Source organism: Culex quinquefasciatus, chromosome 2, assembly GCF_015732765.1.
Source record: "Culex quinquefasciatus strain JHB chromosome 2, VPISU_Cqui_1.0_pri_paternal, whole genome shotgun sequence".
Taxonomy (NCBI): Eukaryota; Metazoa; Arthropoda; class Insecta; order Diptera; family Culicidae; genus Culex; species Culex quinquefasciatus.
The window spans coordinates 210895145-210916604 of NC_051862.1; the positions used below are offsets into that span (position 1 = coordinate 210895145).

The 21460-nt window shown below is 36.8% G+C and overlaps 1 protein-coding gene across 1 annotated transcript; it reads right to left on the minus strand.

Moving 5' to 3' along the window:
• Positions 1-10: 10 nt before the first annotated feature.
• On the minus strand, positions 11-18114 carry LOC6033329 (excitatory amino acid transporter). Its single transcript, XM_038251454.1, has 5 exons — positions 17623-18114; positions 11474-11663; positions 6410-6749; positions 5454-6344; positions 11-643 (listed from the first exon to the last, which is right to left on the minus strand). The coding sequence occupies exons 1-5, from the start codon at positions 17635-17637 to the stop codon at positions 457-459; spliced, it is 1623 nt and encodes a 540-aa protein (XP_038107382.1). The 5' UTR covers positions 17638-18114; the 3' UTR covers positions 11-456.
• Between the last annotated feature and the right edge of the window lie 3346 nt (positions 18115-21460).

Below are 21460 nucleotides of genomic sequence, written 5' to 3' on the forward strand. Positions count from 1 at the left end.
GAAACCAGTGTTTTTTTTCTTTATTTTCACTATTTTTTATTGTAACTTTCATTTCTAATCACATTTATCACTAGTATGAGTAAACAGGTAATAATATCACATTCTCTGACCAGGTCAGGCAAATCTACAGACTATGCTTTAAATCTTCTTCTTTTTTTTTGGTTTAGTTCAATTCACATGTTTGAATTCGCTACGGACTGTTGCAACAAGAGAGAGTGTGTGTGCACTAAATTCGGTCGGTTAGTTCTGCTTCTAAGTCTACTTCTGAAAGAGGTTGGTCCCTCCAGAGAGCTCTGTTATAGACATCGTTTTCTTTTTTAGTAAATCTGTGTGTTTTGTTGTGTATGGTGTATGGCAAATTGGTAATAGTTGTATAACATTTTTTTCAGGTGGATTATTTCATAGAAAATTTGGTTTCATTTACTTTGCAAAAAGAAAGACAAACAAACAACCTCCCTAAACATCCAATGTGGACCGTCCAGGGATTTTTCCCTCTCCGTCCAGCGTTAGCTCGTCGTCCTCGCGGTACGATTGCGGTTGGTCCGAGGCGTCGGTCTGCTTCAGCTCCTCCCGGGACAGGTGCTCCACGATGGCGGCACAGTAGCAGTCGCCCAGGAAGTTGTTGGTCGTGCGGATGCGGTCACTAATGTTGGAAATTGGTAGAATTTTTGGATTTTTTTAGTTTTATAAACAAACTATATTCAAAGAAATGAATTCCATATTTATTTAAGTTTTATCTATGCCAAACTTTGTTTAAGCAAAATGTTTGATACTTGAACATTATTGTTATAAATGAAAACCAAAAAGCACCATGCGCCACCATCAAAATCACCAAAAAATCATCGAAGGAGACGCATGGCTATTTAATAAAGTTAAATGTGCCTCAGATAAAATTTCAAAATATACTGTCTGGACTATTTGTTTTCTATTTGGTTGAAAAATACCCATTTCTAAACTTAGCCAAAAAATCGGGAAGCAAAAAAAAACAACTGGATTCTACCCCATTTGTCATAAAGACGTTTGACAAAATCAATCGATAAAAAAAAGTAAATGATAATTATGTCAGGTTTCAAACAAGGAATTACTGTATTTATTTCATAAACCTTAGATGTTATCAAGATATCCAGAGTTTTTTAAAGGTCCAGTAAGTTTTTGAGTTTCATATGTTCATAGGAGCTATTAAGGCTCTGAAAAGCATAATTCCCGATCGGCCATTTGGTGGCCATGTTTGATTCAGAAATACATTCAAATCTTGAACCAGAATGTTTCAATCAAAAAATGGGTTTCTTTGTGTTGTCTGTAGAAGCATTTTACATATCGTGATTAGTTTTTCATTTCAATTTACTATTTCTGGACCCTAAATTCAAAACAATCATTGATAGTCATTGCCTCAAAAGTGAAAGACAACATCTAACACCTTAAAAAAAATCTAGATATCCTCCATACATTTGAATATTTATTTACATTTTTTATCTGTTTAAACAGAAGATTATTCTTTTAAAAAGAGTGGCGCTGTTAAAAATTTAAACACCAATAAAGAAATCATTTTGCATGAGCTGTAAATTTTCTTCTTTTCAAAATATTCAAGAAGTAAACCAGAAAGGCAATTCTCTACGGAATCGTTTTTTTTATTTTAATTTTTGTATTTTTTTAATCCGGCTGAAACTTTTTATGTGCCTCCGGTTTGCACAAAGAAGCCATTTTGCATCATTAGTTTGTCCATAAAAATTTTTATACAAATTTTGCAGCTGTCCATACAATAATGATACATGAAAATTCAAAAATCTGTATCTTTTGAAGAAATTTTTGGATCGATTTGGAGTCTTTTTGCAAAGTTGTAGGCATGGATAAGGACTACACTGAAAAAAAATTAAACAAGGTAAAAAAAAATATCCCTTTTTGTCACTAAAACTTGGCATCTGGATTTTTTTTTTTTTGAAAAGGTCCTAAAACATTTTTTTTCTTTTTTTTGCTTTTTGGGTTTTTTAGAACCGCCTTGAGTCAGGGGTATTTGAAAACACCCAAAAAGCAAAAAGGAAAATTTGGTTTATAGGACCTTTAAAAAAACTCTAGATTTGCAAAAAAAAACTTTTAAAAATTTCCAGAATAGGTAAAAAATCTTTGACCGAGTTATTCAAAAAATCAAAATATCGGTCGCAAAAATTTTCAACTTCATTTCTCGATGTTAAATCGAATTGCAATCAAAAAGTACTTTAGTGAAATTGTGCCTACAACTTAGCCGAAGACACCAAATCGATCACAAAATTAATTTAAAAGATGCAGATTTTTGAATTATCATAAATCATTTTGTAAGGACAGCTGCCAAGTTTGTATGGAAGATTATATGGACAAACTAATGATGCAAAATGGCTTTTTTGGACATACCAAAGGCAACAAAAATGCTTCAGACGGATTATAAATTACAAAAAGAAATCGAATGGCCGAAATCTCAGAGAATTGCTCAGAAGCACAAAAAAAACAAAAGAACACTTGCCAATTGCAGAGGACTTATATTTGAAAAGGGCTGTAAACGCACAACTTCAAAATCTTGATAACATTTTTATTAGAAAAGTCTGAAAATTCCATAAAATGTTTAATTTTTTTACATTGAAAATCGATTAAATTACTCATGTTACAAAAAAAACAATTTTTCAAAATAAACACGATTTTTTACAGTTGAGTATCGAAAAATTGTACACATTTTAATGAATGTTTTTTTCGGAATTTTGAATATGCCATCAAATTAGACGTCCAATTTACATAAAAGTTCCTCTAAAACAAAATTTCCAAATTAATACCAATTCAAGATGCAAATTATAAGAGAAATACGTCCTATCGATTGTTAAAAATCGACGTCAGATTTGTGATAAGTGACGCCTTAGGACAAAATTTCATGACAGGGGTCATGAACTGCCGTTCTACGCATAATTGTCCCATTAGGGTGTAATATGGTTGTATGGAAAAAAATAAAGTTGTCCAAATTTGGCTAGCACAGCAACTTTTTGGTTCCTTATAGGGTCCTTAACAACTTCCCAAAGTTTGGGAACGATTGGTTTAGTCCTCACTTTGCGCAAAGCAATTCAATTTTCCATACAAACTTGTATGGGAAAAATCATTTGTTTGAATTTTGATATTTAAAAAATAAAAAGATACAGCGTCCTCAAAACTCGTCTAAAACGTGATTTTCGATCAAAAAACACGTTTTAGACGAGTTTTGAACACGCTATATCTTTTTATAGGAGCAAGTTAGCACCATACTCTCTTCGGGAAAGTTGTAGAGCACATTCCGGAGCATGCGAATATGAATCCGGTTTTAGTATAGCGTGAAACTTGGATTTTTTAAATATGAAAATTCAAAAAAATGATTTTTCCCATACAAATTTGTAGAGAAAATTGAATTGCTTTGCGCAAAGTGAGGACTAAACCAATCGTTCCCAAACTTTGGGGAGTTGTTTAGGATCCCCAAAGGAACTAAAATAATACTGTGCTGGAAAATCGATTTTGATATTACACCCTATTGTCCCATGTCAGTTTTTGACGATTTTGACTTTATGCCATTTTTAAGTTTAGTCTGATGTGTACTTTAAGAAAAACACATAAAATCTGGTACTTTGTTCGGAAACTCATCAAAAACAACACCAAGTCTGTTTGTCCCATCGTTGAACTTCTACGCATAATTGTCCCACCAAGTATTTTCTTACACGGAATCATTAGTTTTACTAAGCATTATGCCTTGTTTGCCTGTTGTATAGCAAGAGAATCACAAATAAGGGTTTATCCTAACTGGGGCGACTAGGGACACATAGGGTGAATACTGCCCATAATTGAAAATTCGGCTATTATGCCAAATCAAGTATTCCGAGAAAAACGCGTTTTAATGTTTGTCACAAAATCTCTGTCAAGGCAACTTCCCATAAGAGTGGCATATTAGCCGTTTGGTTTCTCACATCGGCAGCCAAGTCTAAATACTATTTCAGTGAAATTCAAGTTCCAGAAGATGCGTTGGAACATCCTCTACCACCTGGTGCTAATATCTCGTTTTTGTCAAAAGTGGATATTAGCCGTTTTTTCAATGGTGGGCAGAATAGGAACCCACGGGACAATTATGCGTAGAAACACAGAAATCGGTCGAAAAATTTCAATCGCGTATTTCTCAGTTGCACTTTTTTGAACATGGGACAATTATGCGTAGAACGGCAGTAAAGGGGTTAGGGGAAAAAATCCTAGATCGTGTGAGCTGACTCATTTAGCATTACAATTTTACTAAATTAAACATGAAAATATCAAGAAAACCAAATTTTTGAACATGTTGATGCTCTCATTTTTTTTATATGGTTATGAAATACTATAAAAAACCCGATTTAATATCACCAGAGGTGAAATAGAGCCTTTCTTACAAAATGATGAAACTCCGACAAATATATTGGTGCAATTTTTCAAAAACAAAATGATGCCACCCAGTGATAATTTGACCTAAAGCTTCGAATATTTTTAGGCTAAACCTCGAATATCTTTTTTTAAATTTCAGAGGTGGGTCGCAAGGTATTAAAAATTAATTAAGAAAAACATATTGGATTGACATTATTAGAAAAAGATAAAGGGTACTCAGTCTTTAATGTTAGTCTATGATTAACTTAAAAAATATGTATCGCTATTGGACTTTGTCGATCTATTATGAGTAGCCAAAAAGAACACTTTCACGCGCAGCGTAAAACGCGCAAGCGTAAATGTGCTGGCGTTTATGCTTGGACTTGACGATCTTTTGAGCGAGAACGGGTCGGGACTTCGAATTTGATGTTCTGTATATGATTCTGTATAAAACCAACAATGTAATAGGAAAAAATAGGGTAAAAATAAGACGAAAAAAAACACTAATATGGCTATATCTCTGGAAATACATTTTGGAAAAGCTTCAAATTTTGGGCCCAAGCAGTTTATGGCGCATGTTTTCGAATGGCTTTTTGTTTGAAACTGAATTCTTGTAATTTGATAGTGTTATCTGTAAAATAGTCCAAAAAATACCTCTAAAAATGGCTTTGACCACATTTATTGGTCGAAAATTGTGAATCGAAAAATAACTTATAAAAATTGTGGGTTTTACGAGCGGTTTTCCAGTGATGGAAGTCACAAATTTTTAAGAGCGGATACAGACATCGCTCATGTATTTCAGAAAAAGAGCTCTCAAAAATCAGACTTTGAGTTCCGGGTTTCGGGCCAAAATTCAATCGAAAGAGCGCATCTAAACCTTCAATTTAGTTATAGGATTTTTCCTGGGACGAATCCTCGCCGTGCACGAATTTTTTAAGATTTCTGAAAAAAACGTTTTTCCAAAAGCAAACCTTAAACCTTTCTTTTGTAAGAAAGGCAAAAAACTTAATAAGAAAATATTACGAACTCCTAGCTTAGTAACCCTGTAAGTGTTGAAAAAGACCACGCGTCTCCACGATACTCACACAAACCAGTCCACGGCAAAGAGCAGCGTCACGTTGTGCATCGGTGCGTCGATCGCCGTCAGGACCACTAGCAGCAACACCAACGCCGCACTCGGGATGCTGGCCGAGCTCATCGAAGCCGCCGTCGAAGTCAGCACCACCGTCAAAATCTGTCCAAAGTTCAGCTGCATTCCACTCATTTGAGCAATAAAAATGGACGCGATCGAGATGAACAGCGCCGTTCCGTCCATGTTGATGTTGGCCCCGATGGGAAGCACAAATCGCGTAATCCGGGTGTCGACCTTCACCTTCTCGTTCATGGTACGGAACGTGACCGGCAGGGCGGCGGCAGTTGAAGCCGTTGCGAATGCGGTCAGCATTGGTTGGATGAGGGCCAGGTAGAACTTGAGCGGGTTCTTTCTTAGGAATAGGAAGTAGATGACCTGCACGATGATCCACTGGTACAGAAGAACTCCAAACAGTACGGTGAAGATAAACCAAGCCAGTTGAGTCATCACCAAGCTTATGTCAGCCACGGCTAAAATCTTCCCGGCGATCACACTCCCAATCCCAATCGGCGTTAGCCACATTACACCCGTGACCATCTTCATAATGACGTCGAAGATCGCCGAGAAAAATTGAATGACCACGTATCCCTTACTGCCAATCGTTCCCAACAGAGTTCCAAACACCAAACAGAAAAACACAATTCCAAGCGTGTTCGTCCCCGGTCGATACTCAACGATCCGAATCAACTCATCTTCGTCATCCCAGCTGAAGGTGCTTCGAGCCGCCGGCGGATTGGTATTAGCCACCGGTAGCAAACTTCCATTGTTGGCACTCTCCTTCGGAACGTACACCGTGTGGGCCTGCTGCAGAGCCGCTTGAAATATATTGTCCGGAAAGATGTTTCTTGAAATAAAATATATCAAATTAGTTCAACGTTCCTCCCGAATACATCTCAATGAAAAACCTACCGTCCCAAATCCAAAATGCTGTCCATCAGCGTAACGGTCCGCCCGCCCACCGTCGAGTACTCGGCCATCGATTCGCTCATCTGCGGGTCCCCCGGATGGATCAACAGCACCAAAAACGTCCCCAAAACGGCGTTCAGCAGCGAAGTCAACGCAAAGTACACGAACGTACGCAGCGCGATCTTTCCGTTCAACTTGGCGTTCAAGCTGGAAGAACCGCTGATCAGGCTGGCAATCACCAGCGGAAGGATCATCAACTTTAGCACGCGCATAAACAGCTCCCCCGGGTAGGCGATCAGCATGACGGTGTCCGCCGAGAGTTCCAGCGGACGGAGGGCGAAACCTGGTGGAGAGTTTGAGGATTAGTGTTGGTGTGCCATGTGTCTCCATCGAAAGGACTCGATTACAATATTTTGATGCAGGTGCACGATCAATTTTGAGCGCTCATTCGCTCATGAGCGAGCAATTTTCGCTCATTCGTGAGGAGGAGTGCTACGCGAGCTGGCACACGTTTGCTCCTGCTCATGTTTGCTCATAAATTTTATGAGCAAAAATGCTCATCGCTCGCGCTCGCACTCATTTTTTGCTCATTGAGCAAAATGAGCGGTATTTTTTTACATGTAGCGAGGCTGGAATAGGCTAATCTCAATAATATTGGGTGAAATATTTTTTCAAAAAAATTTGTTTTGACGCTGGTTTAGGAGTCAGAGTTGAGATGACAAATTAGGATTATCGTTATTTGAAGAAATAATCCGATTTATATAAATAATGTTGATAAAACAGTAACACGTGAAGGTCAACGGTATTTATTTAAACTTAAAAGTATCTTTAAAGAACACAAAATTGCTTTCTAGGTAATACATCACGTCAATTTTTTTTCAAGTCGTAAACATTTTGAAGTAAACGTTTTGAAGTCTGGGCACCTCATCTTGTTTAATCAATTATTTGTAAATAATTTATCATAATGAATGTCAAATCTGTGTCTTAGATGAATTTGAATAAACTATGTTATTCATAGGAGTCTATTCCAAATAAATAAATAAATAAATAAATGAGAAATGAGCCTGCCCATAAGTAAAATTATGTGGTAATATAAAAAAAAATCGATTGCTCTCCTGTTAACAGCCTATTTAAGGTGAAGCCGTTGATCATTTTGGAAGAAATTTGATCATCACTATAAAATATTCTGTGTTAAATTCAATTTAACGAATTTCAGCACCTAAAGGAATCAGCATGTGCCGGTTGTTGCCATCTTGAAGCCACTGAAAGAATTTCGATCTAAATCAATTGTGCTTCAAAATTTATATAATTTTGTGGCACAGTCATTGACGTCCTAGTTGGCAATCATTGATTAATGACGATTTCCATAACTTTACAAGGAAGGAGCGGCTGTGGCTGAATGGTTACGGTGTTCGCTTTGTAAGCGAATGGTTCTGGGTTCGATTCCCATCTGCTCCTATCGAGAAAGTTAAGGACATAGAAAAACTTGAAAATGCTGAATATGAACGAAAAATCAAAGTCGCTTGTGGCGGGGTTCGAACCCCCGTCCTTTGGATTGGTAAGCAAAAATGCTAACCACTAGGCCATGGCGACTTGGTGAGCCTAAACTGGAATTAGGAATACTGTTACAACCAACCCGCAACGCCTTTCGAGGTGTATCCTAGGGTTTTACCTCTCCTACTAACATTGAGTCCAAAACCTCCCTACTAACATCTATACCACTAAGGTGACGTAGGGGTCCTTGCGCACTTTAGATAGGTGTTTACTAACGATCCTCCCCTTCCCTGAGGATAGCTTGGACCCGGCCTGGACCCCCTTATGCCCTGGGCTGTATTACACACTCATCAAAAGATGAAGACATGGTATCTCCCGTGTTGGATTATTATTCCGGATGAGGGTCTAACACAACCAGACCAAACAGTGGGATAAGCGTTGTGGAGCCTTCCGGTGGTGGGGCGTCCTCCAAATGCTAATGCTAATGCTAATTTCCATAACTTTACAAGGAATGGAATAATCGTTACCAAAAGGAATCAGCATGTATAGGGCACTATTCTAAACAACTTGTTGAAGGTCAAAATATTGAAAGCGACGCAAAATTTATATCTTTAAACGAAAAATCATGACAATGATGGAAGTCTTCACGTTAAGACATAAAAAATCCTTTCCTTGTCAGTTTACTCTAAATATGAAAGTTAATTAAAAAGTAAAAAGAGTGTATGAAATTCTAAGCAAATGTGTCTTGATTGCAAATCAGCAACTTTTCATTGATCGGGAATTTAATAAAAACTAGTTTTAATTATAAAGCTCTGAAAAAAAACTAAGCTGACAATATAACATGAGTACATCGTGTTGAAATTATCTCAGGAATATGAAATAAGCTTCAAAAGTGGCAATCCAATTGTCCTGTGCTAGATTCATCAACAATACAAAAAATCTACCTATTTTGCTGATGAGCGCTCATTGAGCGCGAGCGCATGCTATGAGCATGAGCGAGCACGAGCTACCTGATAAGTCCTCATGCTCATCAATGAGCGAGCACGGTTTTTAGCTCGCTCGCTCATTCGCAATCCTGCAATAGGGTGACGTTTAAAAAAATATCTTTAAGACACTACGTTATTCGATTCATTAGATAAAATTAAATATCTGGTGCCAATTGTGAATCAAATCAAAGTTAGTTAGTTACACAGCAAAAATTCCGATGGTAATTTCGTATGCAAAAGCATGCACATCACCTTCGTCAAAATAGACACTTATTATTACACACTGCATGTACGATTTTTTCAAACACAAAAAAAAATGGTGCTGCCGACGGGACGCAAACCCTGCACCAACAGTAAGGACTGGCGCCTTAGCCCACTCGGCCATCAGACCGATGAAAAACTGGAAGGATAAACATAAAAATAATGCAATATTTATTTTACAACCAGGCCTTTTACACGCATCAGGATTACTACTTTGTTAGCTGTGTAGTTAGCATTAAAATTAGTTAGATTTTGTTTGAGCGAAACTGTGCCACTTGCCGGTGAAATCCCATACAAACATCAACGCTCAACAATGGCTCTTAAACCTTAACCGGTCTCTCAAATTTTAACAGAACCTTAATTTTGCCTACGGAATCGAAAAAAATAGTATCACCTAAGCTTTTTGTTAATTTTGCATTTTCTTGTAATCCCAATGAACAATCAAACCATTTCTTCTTAAGGTAATACTTTTCCCTAATTTTTTGCTTATTTTTTGGTTGCCATGTCTATCTCATAAGATGACATTTTGAAAAATTATGTTTTCTCATTTTGCGTGACTTATTTTTTTGTATTTCGATTTTTAAAATTCTTATTTTGAATCAAATTTCAAAAACAAAACGATTAAATTTGACAAAAATTTCAAACAAATTTTAGGAACGCTATACCTTTTGACAGGAGAGCAATTCTCTGAGATTTCGGTCATTCGATTTTTTTGTATTTTTTATTCTGGCTGAAACTTTTTTGCTACCTTCAGTTTGCCCAAAAAAATTATTTTGCATCATTAGACTGTCCATATAATTTTCCATACAAATTTGGCAGCTGTCCATACAAAAAAGATGAATGAAAATTCAAAAATGTTTGAAGGAACTTTTAGATCGATTTGATGTATTTGGCAAAGTTGTAGGTGTAGGACTAAACCGAAAAAATTATAAACGGTAAAAAAAATTCAGGGGACATAAAAAGCCAAGTTTTCAGTAATCAAATAAATTTCAGCTGGGTGAAAAATACAAAAAATTAAATTAAACAAAAAATACCGATTTAGTACAGAATTGCTCAAGAGCAAAATAGCTTAACTTTTTCATCGGAAAACTTTAAGAGAATTTAAACATGAAAAGACGGTATGTGGTACGTGGTACCCAACTGAAAAAGAAGAAACTAAAATGGTGTTTGAAGTTCTTCACGCGCAAACTTCTTTGTTTGCAGTATGTTTTGATAAAAAAAATCAAATGATTTAAATTTGCTTATTAGAATGCTACTGAAAGTTAGAAACGATTAAATAAAGTTGTACTCGATAAAATATTAATAAAAATCTAGAACTGGCTCATGAGGCTGAATCTCGAAACGCAGAATATTTAATTTCCGAAAATTTAAAGGACGTATTTTGTTTTTGAGCTCATTATGAAGTAAACCAGGGGAAAAAGGAATATCAATAATCATTACATTTTCTGGCAATCAATTTTAAAATTAGAAATTTTAATCTCAAAAAACGATAAAATTGAAAAACATATAAAAAAAATAAAAGTATGAAAAAAAATATTTCTTCAAATATAAAATAAGGAAATCTAAAAACTTGAATATTTTTTAAACTAAAAATTCAAAAAAAAACAGAAAAATTTAAACTTAAAAAAAAAACACAATAAAAAATTCCATTAAAATTTAAGGATTTCATAACGTAACATTATTCAAGAATTCAAACATTTCAAAATTCATAAATTCAAAAGATCATAATATTATAATCACAGAAATCTAAAAATTACTAAATACAAAAAACAGCCAGACTTGATTATCCGAAGGCCTTTTGGAAAAAAAATTCACTGCAGATAAACGAAACGCGAAAAAAAAGTTAACGTTGTCTTATTTTTAATTAGTGAGATGCCGGCCGAAATGGCGATGTAAAAATATTGAGAAAATGCATTTGGTTATTTAATAGGCAGTCAACCATTCAAATTTGACTAAACCGGAGTCGCAGAACTCGATTTGATAACAATAAAAATACAGAAAACATTTTTTGATCCTTATTCGATTATCAGAAGACTAATATGAACAACCTTCAAACAATCAAACTTCGGATAATCGATGCAATTTAAAATTAAAACTAAATAAATCTGATCCATTCATATAAAAATGAAAAATCAGTTGAAAATTGAAAAAAAAATCATTTAAGAAATTGATGATCTTTGATATTTTGATGTTGGAAATCGAATTAAAAATCATATCCAGTTCATCTAAACCAATTCTTTGAGTTGTTAAGTCATGTAGAAACCCAATCAGCATCGAATTAAAGCACAATACAATACGTCACCAACCCACCACCACAATTACTTACCGAGCACGACGCCCAAAATGACCCCGCTCAACGTGACCAGGATCAGCTTGTTCTCGGCGACGAACCGCCTCCAGGCCGGCCCCGGCGGCTTCACCGCCGTCGGCGTGTTCCGTTTGCTTTCGTTGCGCAAAAACTGCTGCTCACTTTGTGCCATCCCGTTGACCGAACACGACTCCGGATAGTAGTTAAACTGCGGATTTAGAGAGAGAATGCGATACAAAAGTTACTCAGATATCATCATAGGCAAATAAATCGTAGTAGACAACGTGTAGTGGAGAGTGTGAACACCATCAACACCCATTGTGGCCCCGCTAAACTGGCCAATCAAAATGGGGACAATCTAGGCAGGCCACGCGACAAACTGATCCATCTCTCAAGTCTCTGCAGCATCCAAGACGGCGACGGCGTGCAGTTTGCAAACGGTAAAATTAAATTAGACGTAATAAAACGAAATGTACGCGACTCCACCACAATTGCAATCAATCAAAGCAGGCAGGCTGGCAAACGAGCAACGCGTGCTCAATATTAAGGGAGCGAGCAAAACTTTGCCGCCAACTAGGATTGATTGACACCACGCCGGAAAGAGTAGCAACTTTGAAAGGTCACGGCTGAGCCACAATTGAACTTGAACTCACTGAACCTCCGGTCTCGAATCGAATCGATGATTGATCAATAAAAACTAGAAGAAAAATGATGAGTTTAATTTCATTACCGCACGCTATCATTTTTGTGCTTATTGAAGAAAGTTTGTTCAATTGTTCGTGGGACAAAAATATCTCATAATCATAATCAACTTGTTTATCAAACACTGTTCAAGTCGTGCTTTCGAAGCAAACAACAATCGCCGTCCCCTTCTGTCCCCGATGTCCTCCTCACTGCTTGGGCTTAAGGGCCAAAGTAGGAATGCCAACACCCGTGCTTCGAAAAAATAAGGGTTATTGATTTTCCATGGGGTTTTACAGTTTACACTGCATAATGCACCCACCGTTACCACGGCAGGCTATAATGAGAGTTCATCGATACAGAACTATTGCAAGAGGCAGGGTTTCCTGAAATTTCCGTTCAAATTGGGCTCCAAGATGAGCTGAGCCTAGATATCACCTAATTTGGTTTAATTAAATTTTTTAAGAGTGAGTCCCTTTAAGATTCGACATTTTGAATTTTCACACACTTTGCTGTGATTTAAAAGCTAAAGGTTCATTTATAAAATTGACTAGAACATAAAGAAAATCAGCAACTATTGAAAAGATAATCATTGGAGGTTGTAGAATACTCCTAAAACCACAAATAAAAAGATAAATGCCTAAATAAACACTACAAAATGAAGAAAAACTTAAAAAGACAATCGATGGCCTCCTGAACACGAGGAAAATAAGAAATAAATATTGTTGTTAAAACTAACAACAAAATGCTTCATAAACATTAACAGTTAGGGTAGAAGGCCTCGTATCGCGGCTTCGGGTGCCGATCCCTAAGTTGCTATGGGGTGGGGGTTCGATTCCCGCCGAATCCCTCTTGAGCTTTTCGTTAAATGTTTGTCCCGTTTAATATTAGTACACCCAAAACTGGCAGCGCTAGTCCGAGAGAATGATGGTCTCGAGTCGAGAGAATAGTGGTACCATTCACGGACGCAGAGAACACAGCTCGAGATGGGCGATAGAACTATTCTCTCGAGGTTCATTTGCAAAAAAAGTTCATCCGTCAAACAAAAAACCAAAAGTGTCGACAACGGGAATCGAACCAGAGACCTTTGACAAACCAATCCAATGACTTAGCTGCCTCGGCCACCACAGCTTGGTGACCATGGAGAAGTCAGAAGTCGATGTATGACACTTGTTGGAGATTTATTGATTCAACTAACGAATGAACTCATTTGTTATGATGGTGTGAGTTGGTACCATTATTCTATCGATTTTGGCACTGAGCCCTCAATAAATTATGAGAGAACGATTATCTCGATTCTGAATTTTGGGTGTATTCAGTCTGCAAAGACGGTGTGATTGTCTTTTTTTAGAGTAGTCCAACAAAGTTTGTTGGAAATTTAGCTGGAAATTAAAAAAAACCTACCCATCAGAACCCCTGCCCAATAAGCATCCTTCACGAAACGACGACGTTCAAAGGTTGCACCAAGTCCCAATAGGCAACGTGCGCGCCTCCTCCACCGCCGTCATCGCGGCTGTTCAACGGGCATCACAACCCTTAGCTCAAAGGTGGCGCAATAACCCAACCCCGAAAGTGTCTCAACATAATCGCCACAGCCAACCATTCAGCCAGCCATAGGCTAATTTCGGCAGGAAGGTTAAGGACGCTAGGAAAAGTACTGAGTAAAATATAAAGGTGGGAAAAACAAACAGACAGAGTAGGCTAAGGAAGGTTTTTCGAGGAAAGTCGGGGAACGGTGGTGGCTGTGACGTTGGCACGTGATAACAACAGTTGCTTTGGCGACAATTCGTTTTCTAGCTGAGAGCACAATTTCTCATGACTATAACCGCGCACAGAGCATCGTAGTAAGCGGGTATATACGGTGTGCACCCTTAAGAACAGTCTCTTCAAACTGAGTGCATCCTGTTATGTTAAGGGTCCACTATACAGTGCTTACGGCCGCCGGCATCGCAATTGTTTTGTGACAGCCAACAATTACCTTCTCCTCGAGGCAAAGAGAGAGAGCAGGAGGTAGATGGCACGTGGGTGCCTTATTGCACATCAGACTACTAGATTCATTCGCCCCTGCCCCGAGTGATACAGGGGAGGCAATCAAGATTCAGCCCAGACCCAGACCATCAACTATACTCTGTTCTTGAGCGATATTCATACACTATTTTTAGAAAGTTATACAGAATAGGAGGGAGAAAGTACATGTGTAATTAGCGTAACCATCATAGAAGTGACACAGTGTCTCTAACGATGGTGTTAGTAAACAATAATTATGGTAATCAAATTTCTCAGTAACTTCTTCCGGTGCTCTCGTTGGTTGTGAAGAAACAATAAATTATAGTTATAATTCAGCAGTTCCATATGAAAGTTAAAGAAAAAAAAGAAAAGTGCTTCGATTTGGCTAAAAAAATTTCTGGGGGATCCTTGGCCAAAATTACTAGACCCGTATTTTATTTGTTTGGCCAAAAACATAAAAAAAATCCTAACTTCGCTCCATTTCAACCGATGTTAGCTGTTATGGGAGCAAATGAAAGATGATAAGTTTGACGTTCAAGAAAAAATAATGTGGAGTTTCAAAAATCTAGCCTCACATTTGAAAAAGTCCTATGAAAACATCAAATGCCATTTTGACGGTGTTTGGACCAAAGAACCTATATCTGAAAATATTTTTAACGGATTCCTCGGACAATTTTACATTACATATCAAAAATTGGGCGAGGTTCATTAACTGGATTCAGAGATATGATTTTTTGAAAATAACGGGAAATTGACGAAATCGGCAAAAAATCTGCGGTAACTCAAAAATTTCAACGATGACCTATACATGTTAGGGTACCGTATGCGTATTTCCATTACGAAAATTTTGGTACCCAGACATGTAATTTTCGAGTTATCGCAGTTTTTATGGAAAAAGTTGATTTTTTGCCGAATTCGTCAATTTTCCGTTTTCGCGCGAGGCGCGTCGAAAAACCCGGATTTTATTTTTTTAAATCATATCTCTGAATCCTGTTAATGAACCTCGCCCATTTTTATTATGTAAAATTGTCCGAGGAATCCGTTAAAAAAAATTCAGATAAAAGCTCTTTGGCCCAGACACCGTCAAAATGGCATTTGATGTTTTCATAAAAGTTTTTCAAATGTTTGGCTGGATTTTTGAAACTCCACATTATTTTTTCTTGGAAGTTTTTGTGAAAATCGACGAAACGGTTTAGGCCACCCTAATGGCCAAACAAAAAAATACGGGTCGAATTATTTTGGTCAAGGAACCCACAGAATTTTTTTAGCCAAATCGAAACACTTTTATTTTTTTCTTTAACTTTCATATGGAATGCTGAATTGTTATGGATTGGTACTGTCATCACCAAAAAAGCACTGTTATCTTACATTATTCAATTTATTTTGATAAAGAACTGTACTGAACAGCTATACAACACTGAAATTTTTACAACCCTGATTTAATTTGCAATTAATTCAAGTAATAAATGGCTAACAAAACTAAACTTTTTAAGGGCAAAATTAAAAAAAAAATGATCAATTTCAACAATCATTTAAGTATTCTTCCAAAAAAAAAAAATTATAAAAATATATTTTTTAAATCCTCTGCAGCCTACATTTTGTTTGTTTTATTTTTTCCCGTGTTTAGGAGGTCATTTTGAGCAACTTTTGTTCTACGAAAAACCTTTACTTACAGTCATCCCACATATTCGGAACACCCACAAATTCGGAACACTTTTATGATAATTTGTCAATAGCATGCCAAAAGTAGCTCTTCTGTAGATCTTACTATTTTTAGAACCTTCATTTGGATATTCTCTTGCTATTTCACTAGTAAAAGTAGTACTTTTTGAACAAAAAACTTCATTCCAAGACTAATTTGTCCAGAGCAGCAAAACACTGCCTCCAAATGGCCTGTTTCATGATTGTGGGATGTTATTGTGCCTCCCACAATTGTGGAACACCTGAATTTAACTGATATTTTCACAAAAAAAGTTATCAAACCATGTATAAAACATCACTAAGCTTGAGTTTCATTGGTTTCAGTGTGTGAAGTCATTATTTGATAATAAATATGTACTCCTGGAGAGATCCAAAGTTTGTTTACATTCGTAAGAAAAAAGTGTTCCGAATTTGTGGATTTCAAGGGTCAAAGTAATTCTTCAAAAACTTCATATAAAAGTTATAATTTGTAAATGTTCGATACATCATTCGAAAGATCGCAAGAAAAGCTTTCAAATGAAGGTAAAAGCGAGTCATTAAGTTCAATTATCGATTTGCTATGATTTTTTGAACATTGGCCGATCTGGAAACCGTTCCGAATATGTGGGATGACTGTATCTTGTTTTTGTTTTTTCTTGCTCCATTTTTAGTATTTTTATTTGCATTTACCATATCTACAGTTTTTTTTCATGTTTTTACAGCCACTTTTTCATTTTTATGCTTTTTCACATTTACTGCTATAGAACTAAAATTATTACCATTATTACCAATATCATTTAAATTGTAGAAAAATGCGTGAAGGACATTTCAAAAATTACTGCATACTTGTTATATTGTTAGTGAAAAACACAGCCAAAGATGACATATTTAAAAACATTGGCAAAGTCATATAACACAAACGATACTTCCAAACAACAAATGCTGAAAATGGGGTTTTGGCGATTTTTAGATCGAAACATCATGGCGGGGTTGAGTTTTATTTTAAATATTGTTCAAATCGTTTTCCAGTTAAACTTGACCCTTTAATAAGTCACAATTCCACTCAAATCCTCAAGAAATTATTTATAACAGTTTTTAGTTTTTAGTTTTTAGTTTTTAGTTTTTAGTTTTTAGTTTTTAGTTTTTAGTTTTTAGTTTTTAGTTTTTAGTTTTTAGTTTTTAGTTTTTAGTTTTTAGTTTTTAGTTTTTAGTTTTTAGTTTTTAGTTTTTAGTTTTTAGTTTTTAGTTTTTAGTTTTTAGTTTTTAGTTTTAACCGATCAATGGTTTAAAATTTTCAAAATTTGTTGAATGGTTAAAAAGCTTTTACATGATAAAAGAAAAATGATTGAAAAATAGGTATTGGTTGTTTTTACACCTTAACTATAGCTAACTATATTTTGAGTAAAAAAGAAAAGTGCAAAACAGTTATCCACCTTGTTTGCAAATAAAACCACCGCCACCCATCCATCTAGAAACAGAAACATTCAACAGCTGTGCTATTTTAGTTAGTTCTCGCGCTTCCGTTTTCCTGTACATTTTAACCTTTAAGGTTGCAAAATGTAAAATAAAATCAAATCGAAAAACAGCACGTCATCCAAGCAGGCAACTCGGAGTGTAGTTGGTGTAGTTTGTGAAGATACCTATTGATCAGTTTTTACACTTCAGCGCTTACTTTAATGCAATTCGTCACAGCATCCTTTGATGCATACTAGTTACATGAATAAGTTTAACAGAAGAACCACGCGTCTCCGCCTTGTCTCACTCCTTACATAATAAAAATTCTTACAAAATGCAATCACCTTCATTTTCAGCATCCACCGCTGCGTATAGTAATCCACTTTCCGGGCGGAAGGGCGCCTCCCCCGCTGTAATATCTCTCCAATCGATCCAAGGGGAGGACAAACAACAAACGGGTGGAAAACGCAAGAGGAAAATTGCAATCCTTGCCTCTCGCTCACTCACACGCACGCACGCACGCACTCACACACGCCCCACTGACACTAAATGTGTGAGTAACAATAGTAACAACAACAACGACAACCAACTGTGGTAACGCGACTAATCCACTTAGGAGGGACCGTAGAACCGCTGCTGCTGACGAAGAAGACGAAGGAATCGGTCGTCGTTTCCATTGACACGCCGGGCGCGGGTTACAACACCAGGCTGCTCTTCCACCACCACCACCGTCGCGTCGCCGTCTTTAGTGGGAAATGCTCCGGCGGGGGGACACACGCGCAACACAATAAATCGAACCGTTCCGAACGGAGTGCAACCACGGAATGAGAGACCAAGCCGGGGAACCCTTTTTTGTCTCACCAGGTCCCTGTGACGTCGTCCCGGCGTCGTCGTCGTTACACCAGAGTCCCCGCCGGGAGAAAATGGGTGGCCACTTGAGTTGTTTTATGAGAGAGCGCGAGCGGTGCATTTCCTTGCAGTTACAATTTTCGGGGAAATGGCTCATAAGTCAGTCTGTTATCCATCTAGTTATTATTTTGGGACAGTTTTGCTATTATTTCACAATTTTCAAGGTATGCTGTTCACTCTCAATTTATGCTTTTATCATTCTATTGCACAGTGTACGAAAATTGCAAAAAATATGAATGATGTTATCACGAAATGAACATAAAAAATACTTTTTTTATAATATTGAAAACTTGTTTTTCTCTTTTCAGCATATAAAAAAATCTAAAGTCAAAAATCAAAGTTACAACTGTTAGACTAAAAGAGAATGAGAGTGACTAAAGCATGAGAGCGAGAACGGCTTCGCGAATAGTTAGTTGGAACGTGCACCTGTTTGGATCATTTTAGATGTGCACGATTGGCCACATTGAAATCGCATAATGTGCGATTCACATATCCATATGTAACCCGTGAATTATTTGATGGCGGGGAAAACTCCTAAAAATAAACACCCGGCAGTGAGTAATGGGCAAATTATGCACGTGACACGGCCAAAACTGGTCAAGGAAGCAGGTGTAATATGCATGGGAACTGAATGAGGAGAATATTGTTTTATTAACTGAAGTTGAACCAATTGATTGACTTGGGTGCTCGACCGTATGGCCCATTAGGCAAAACATGATTGGTGGTCCGGATAGCTTTTTCGTATGAATATTTTCACATTTTTTTCTAAATTCAAAGAAATTGACGACTGGACTACATATTTGCAGCAATGACCAACAATTAAATTGCAAAAAAAACATACATTTTTAATTATTTGCCATTAATGTCTACAAAAAACTGGTAAATTAAATGTATTGCAACCATATATTTTTAACTTTTTAACTGTTAAATCAAGCAAACACCTGTGAACTGGACCGAGCCTCCGGCGGGCATGAGAATTATTCATTCATTCATTTAACTGTTTATCAAACTTAGGTTAGGATTAGTCTAGAAATGTGTACAGTAGGTTTGGAGGTTTGGAGGGACCAAAGAGCTCACAGCTAAAAATTTCGGATTTTTTGACGTAACATTACCAAAAATGGTGAATATCCATAACAGTTTTGCGAGATATTATTTGTAAAAAGGACGTAATTTTTATTACACCCTACTTAGCAACACGACAATTGAAAAAAGTGATTTGATTATCTGAAGATACGATTAACCGAAATGAAATTTGTCTAAAGCCTTGGAAAAAACAAGTCTGGACTGTACTTAGACTGTTACTTTTGAAAAATAATTATTACAAACAACTGAACTAGTTTAAATGCATTTTAAAACACTTTTTTTTATTCAAATTCTGAAATCTTGGTTTGTAACCTCATTTTTTTTTGCCCCCCTTGACTTTGGTCAGAGTCGAAGGAAATAAATTGCAAAAAATATTTGCAACAGTCTGGATATTCACCATTTTTGGTTATGTTAAGGAGCTATTACACTACGGCAAACAAACGAACAAACTCGCACATTTTGACAGTTTGCCAGTTTGCCTGCTTTGTTTGTTTGCTTGGATTCCCCGTAAAAAATTTGACAGTTCTCGACCTGACGAAACACCATACGAAATCGGGTAGTCAAAAACAACCAACCAGTTGCCAATTTAGTCGGGATGCGTCAGGAGTAAGATTTTTAGTTGCCCTACGAATAGACCGACTAAATTGGGTTGAGTCAGATTTTCTTTTTTTCACAGATTAAATCGGTAAAAAATCGGATGTTTTTATAACCGATTCCGTCGGCCGATTTCGACTACCGATTTTCCACCAGACGCTTATGTAAAGATTACACAGAATCTGTTGCCCGGTCGGCCGATTAGTTGGCTAACGAATCGGCCGAAACCACCCGACTAGACCCGACTAAGTTATGTGAATTGTCGGATTTTTTTTTACGGGGGTTGTTTGTACAAACGTCAGCCTGCATAAATTTTGCCTTGTTTGTGAGTTTGCCGCAAACAACCCCGTAAAAAAATTGACAGTTCTCGACCTAACGAAACACCCTTCCAAATCGGCTAATCAAAAACAACCAACCAGTTAGCCGATTTAGGCGGGATTCGTCAGGAGTAAGATTTTTAGTCGCTCTACGAATAGACAGATTAAATTGGGTTGAGTCAGATTTTATTTTATTCACAGACTAAATCGGTAAAAAATCGGTTGTTTTTGTAACCGATTTCGTCGGCCGATTTCAACAACCGATTTACCACCAGACGCTTATGTAAAGATCACACAGAAGTCTGTTGCCCGGTCGGCCGATTCGTTGGCCAACGAATCGGCCGAAACCACCCGACTAGACCCGACTTAGTTATGCGAATAGTCGGATTTTTTTTTACGGGGAAGTTTGCAAGTTTGGCAAACTGTCAAACAAGAAAAAGTGCGAGTTTGTTTGTTTGTTTGACATAGTGTAATAGAATGTTATTCTGAAAAATCATAAAAAAAATTTAGATGTGAGCCGGTTGGACCTGAATAAAATTTACATTGACTAAATCACATCATGTTGCACAACCAGTTATTGGCCACAAGATGTGATTATTATAGGTACAAGAGGGCAAAAAAAGAGCGGTCTTTTGGAAGAACCGTTTCAAGATCGAAAGATTTTTAAACATGTGTCTTGTTTCTAGTTTTAAACATACAATTAACACTTGTAGCCCAAAAAGGTTGGAAATGCAACTGCACCGGCTCTTTGAATCCTTGGAAAAAAAGTTGGAAATGCCTTTTTCATTGTGACTTAGGGTACACGCATCTGTGTTGGAACTACCTTGTAGTAGGTGATTCTTGACATTCTTCCGGATCGAATGCAACAAGAATGATCCAAATCGGTTGAGTTTTCGCCGAGATACAGCCGGTTGAACTTGTATTTCCAACTTTTTTGAAAAGTGGTAAAATTACACATTTCTAGAGGTAAAATTACACCTCTTTTCTGACATGAAAGATGTACCCCTTCCCAGATATAGAATTTGAAAAAAAAAAAGCAACACTAAATTTGTTTTTGAGGATTGAAAATGTGCTTTCAAATATTTCAATGCTTATAAACAAAAGAGTGCTAAATTAGTCCAAATTGGTCAATGGTGTACTGTTGTACACAGAAAAAAATCAATTCCCGTAATCGTGAATTAAGTTCACGAATGTGAGATCCACGAAGGAATTTATTCATGAGTATGGTGCATTTGCACCATAAACGTGAATATATTCCTTCGTGGTTCTCATAATCGTG

Excerpts from the sequence above, each read along its gene's own strand:
- LOC6033329 (XM_038251454.1), bottom strand. Across the intron at positions 6,750-11,473 it reads CATTTTGGGCGTCGTGCTCG|GTTTCGCCCTCCGTCCGCTG; the intron begins GTAAGTAATTGT and ends ACTCTCCACCAG. Across the intron at positions 6,345-6,409 it reads AGCATTTTGGATTTGGGACG|AAACATCTTTCCGGACAATA; the intron begins GTAGGTTTTTCA and ends TTTTATTTCAAG.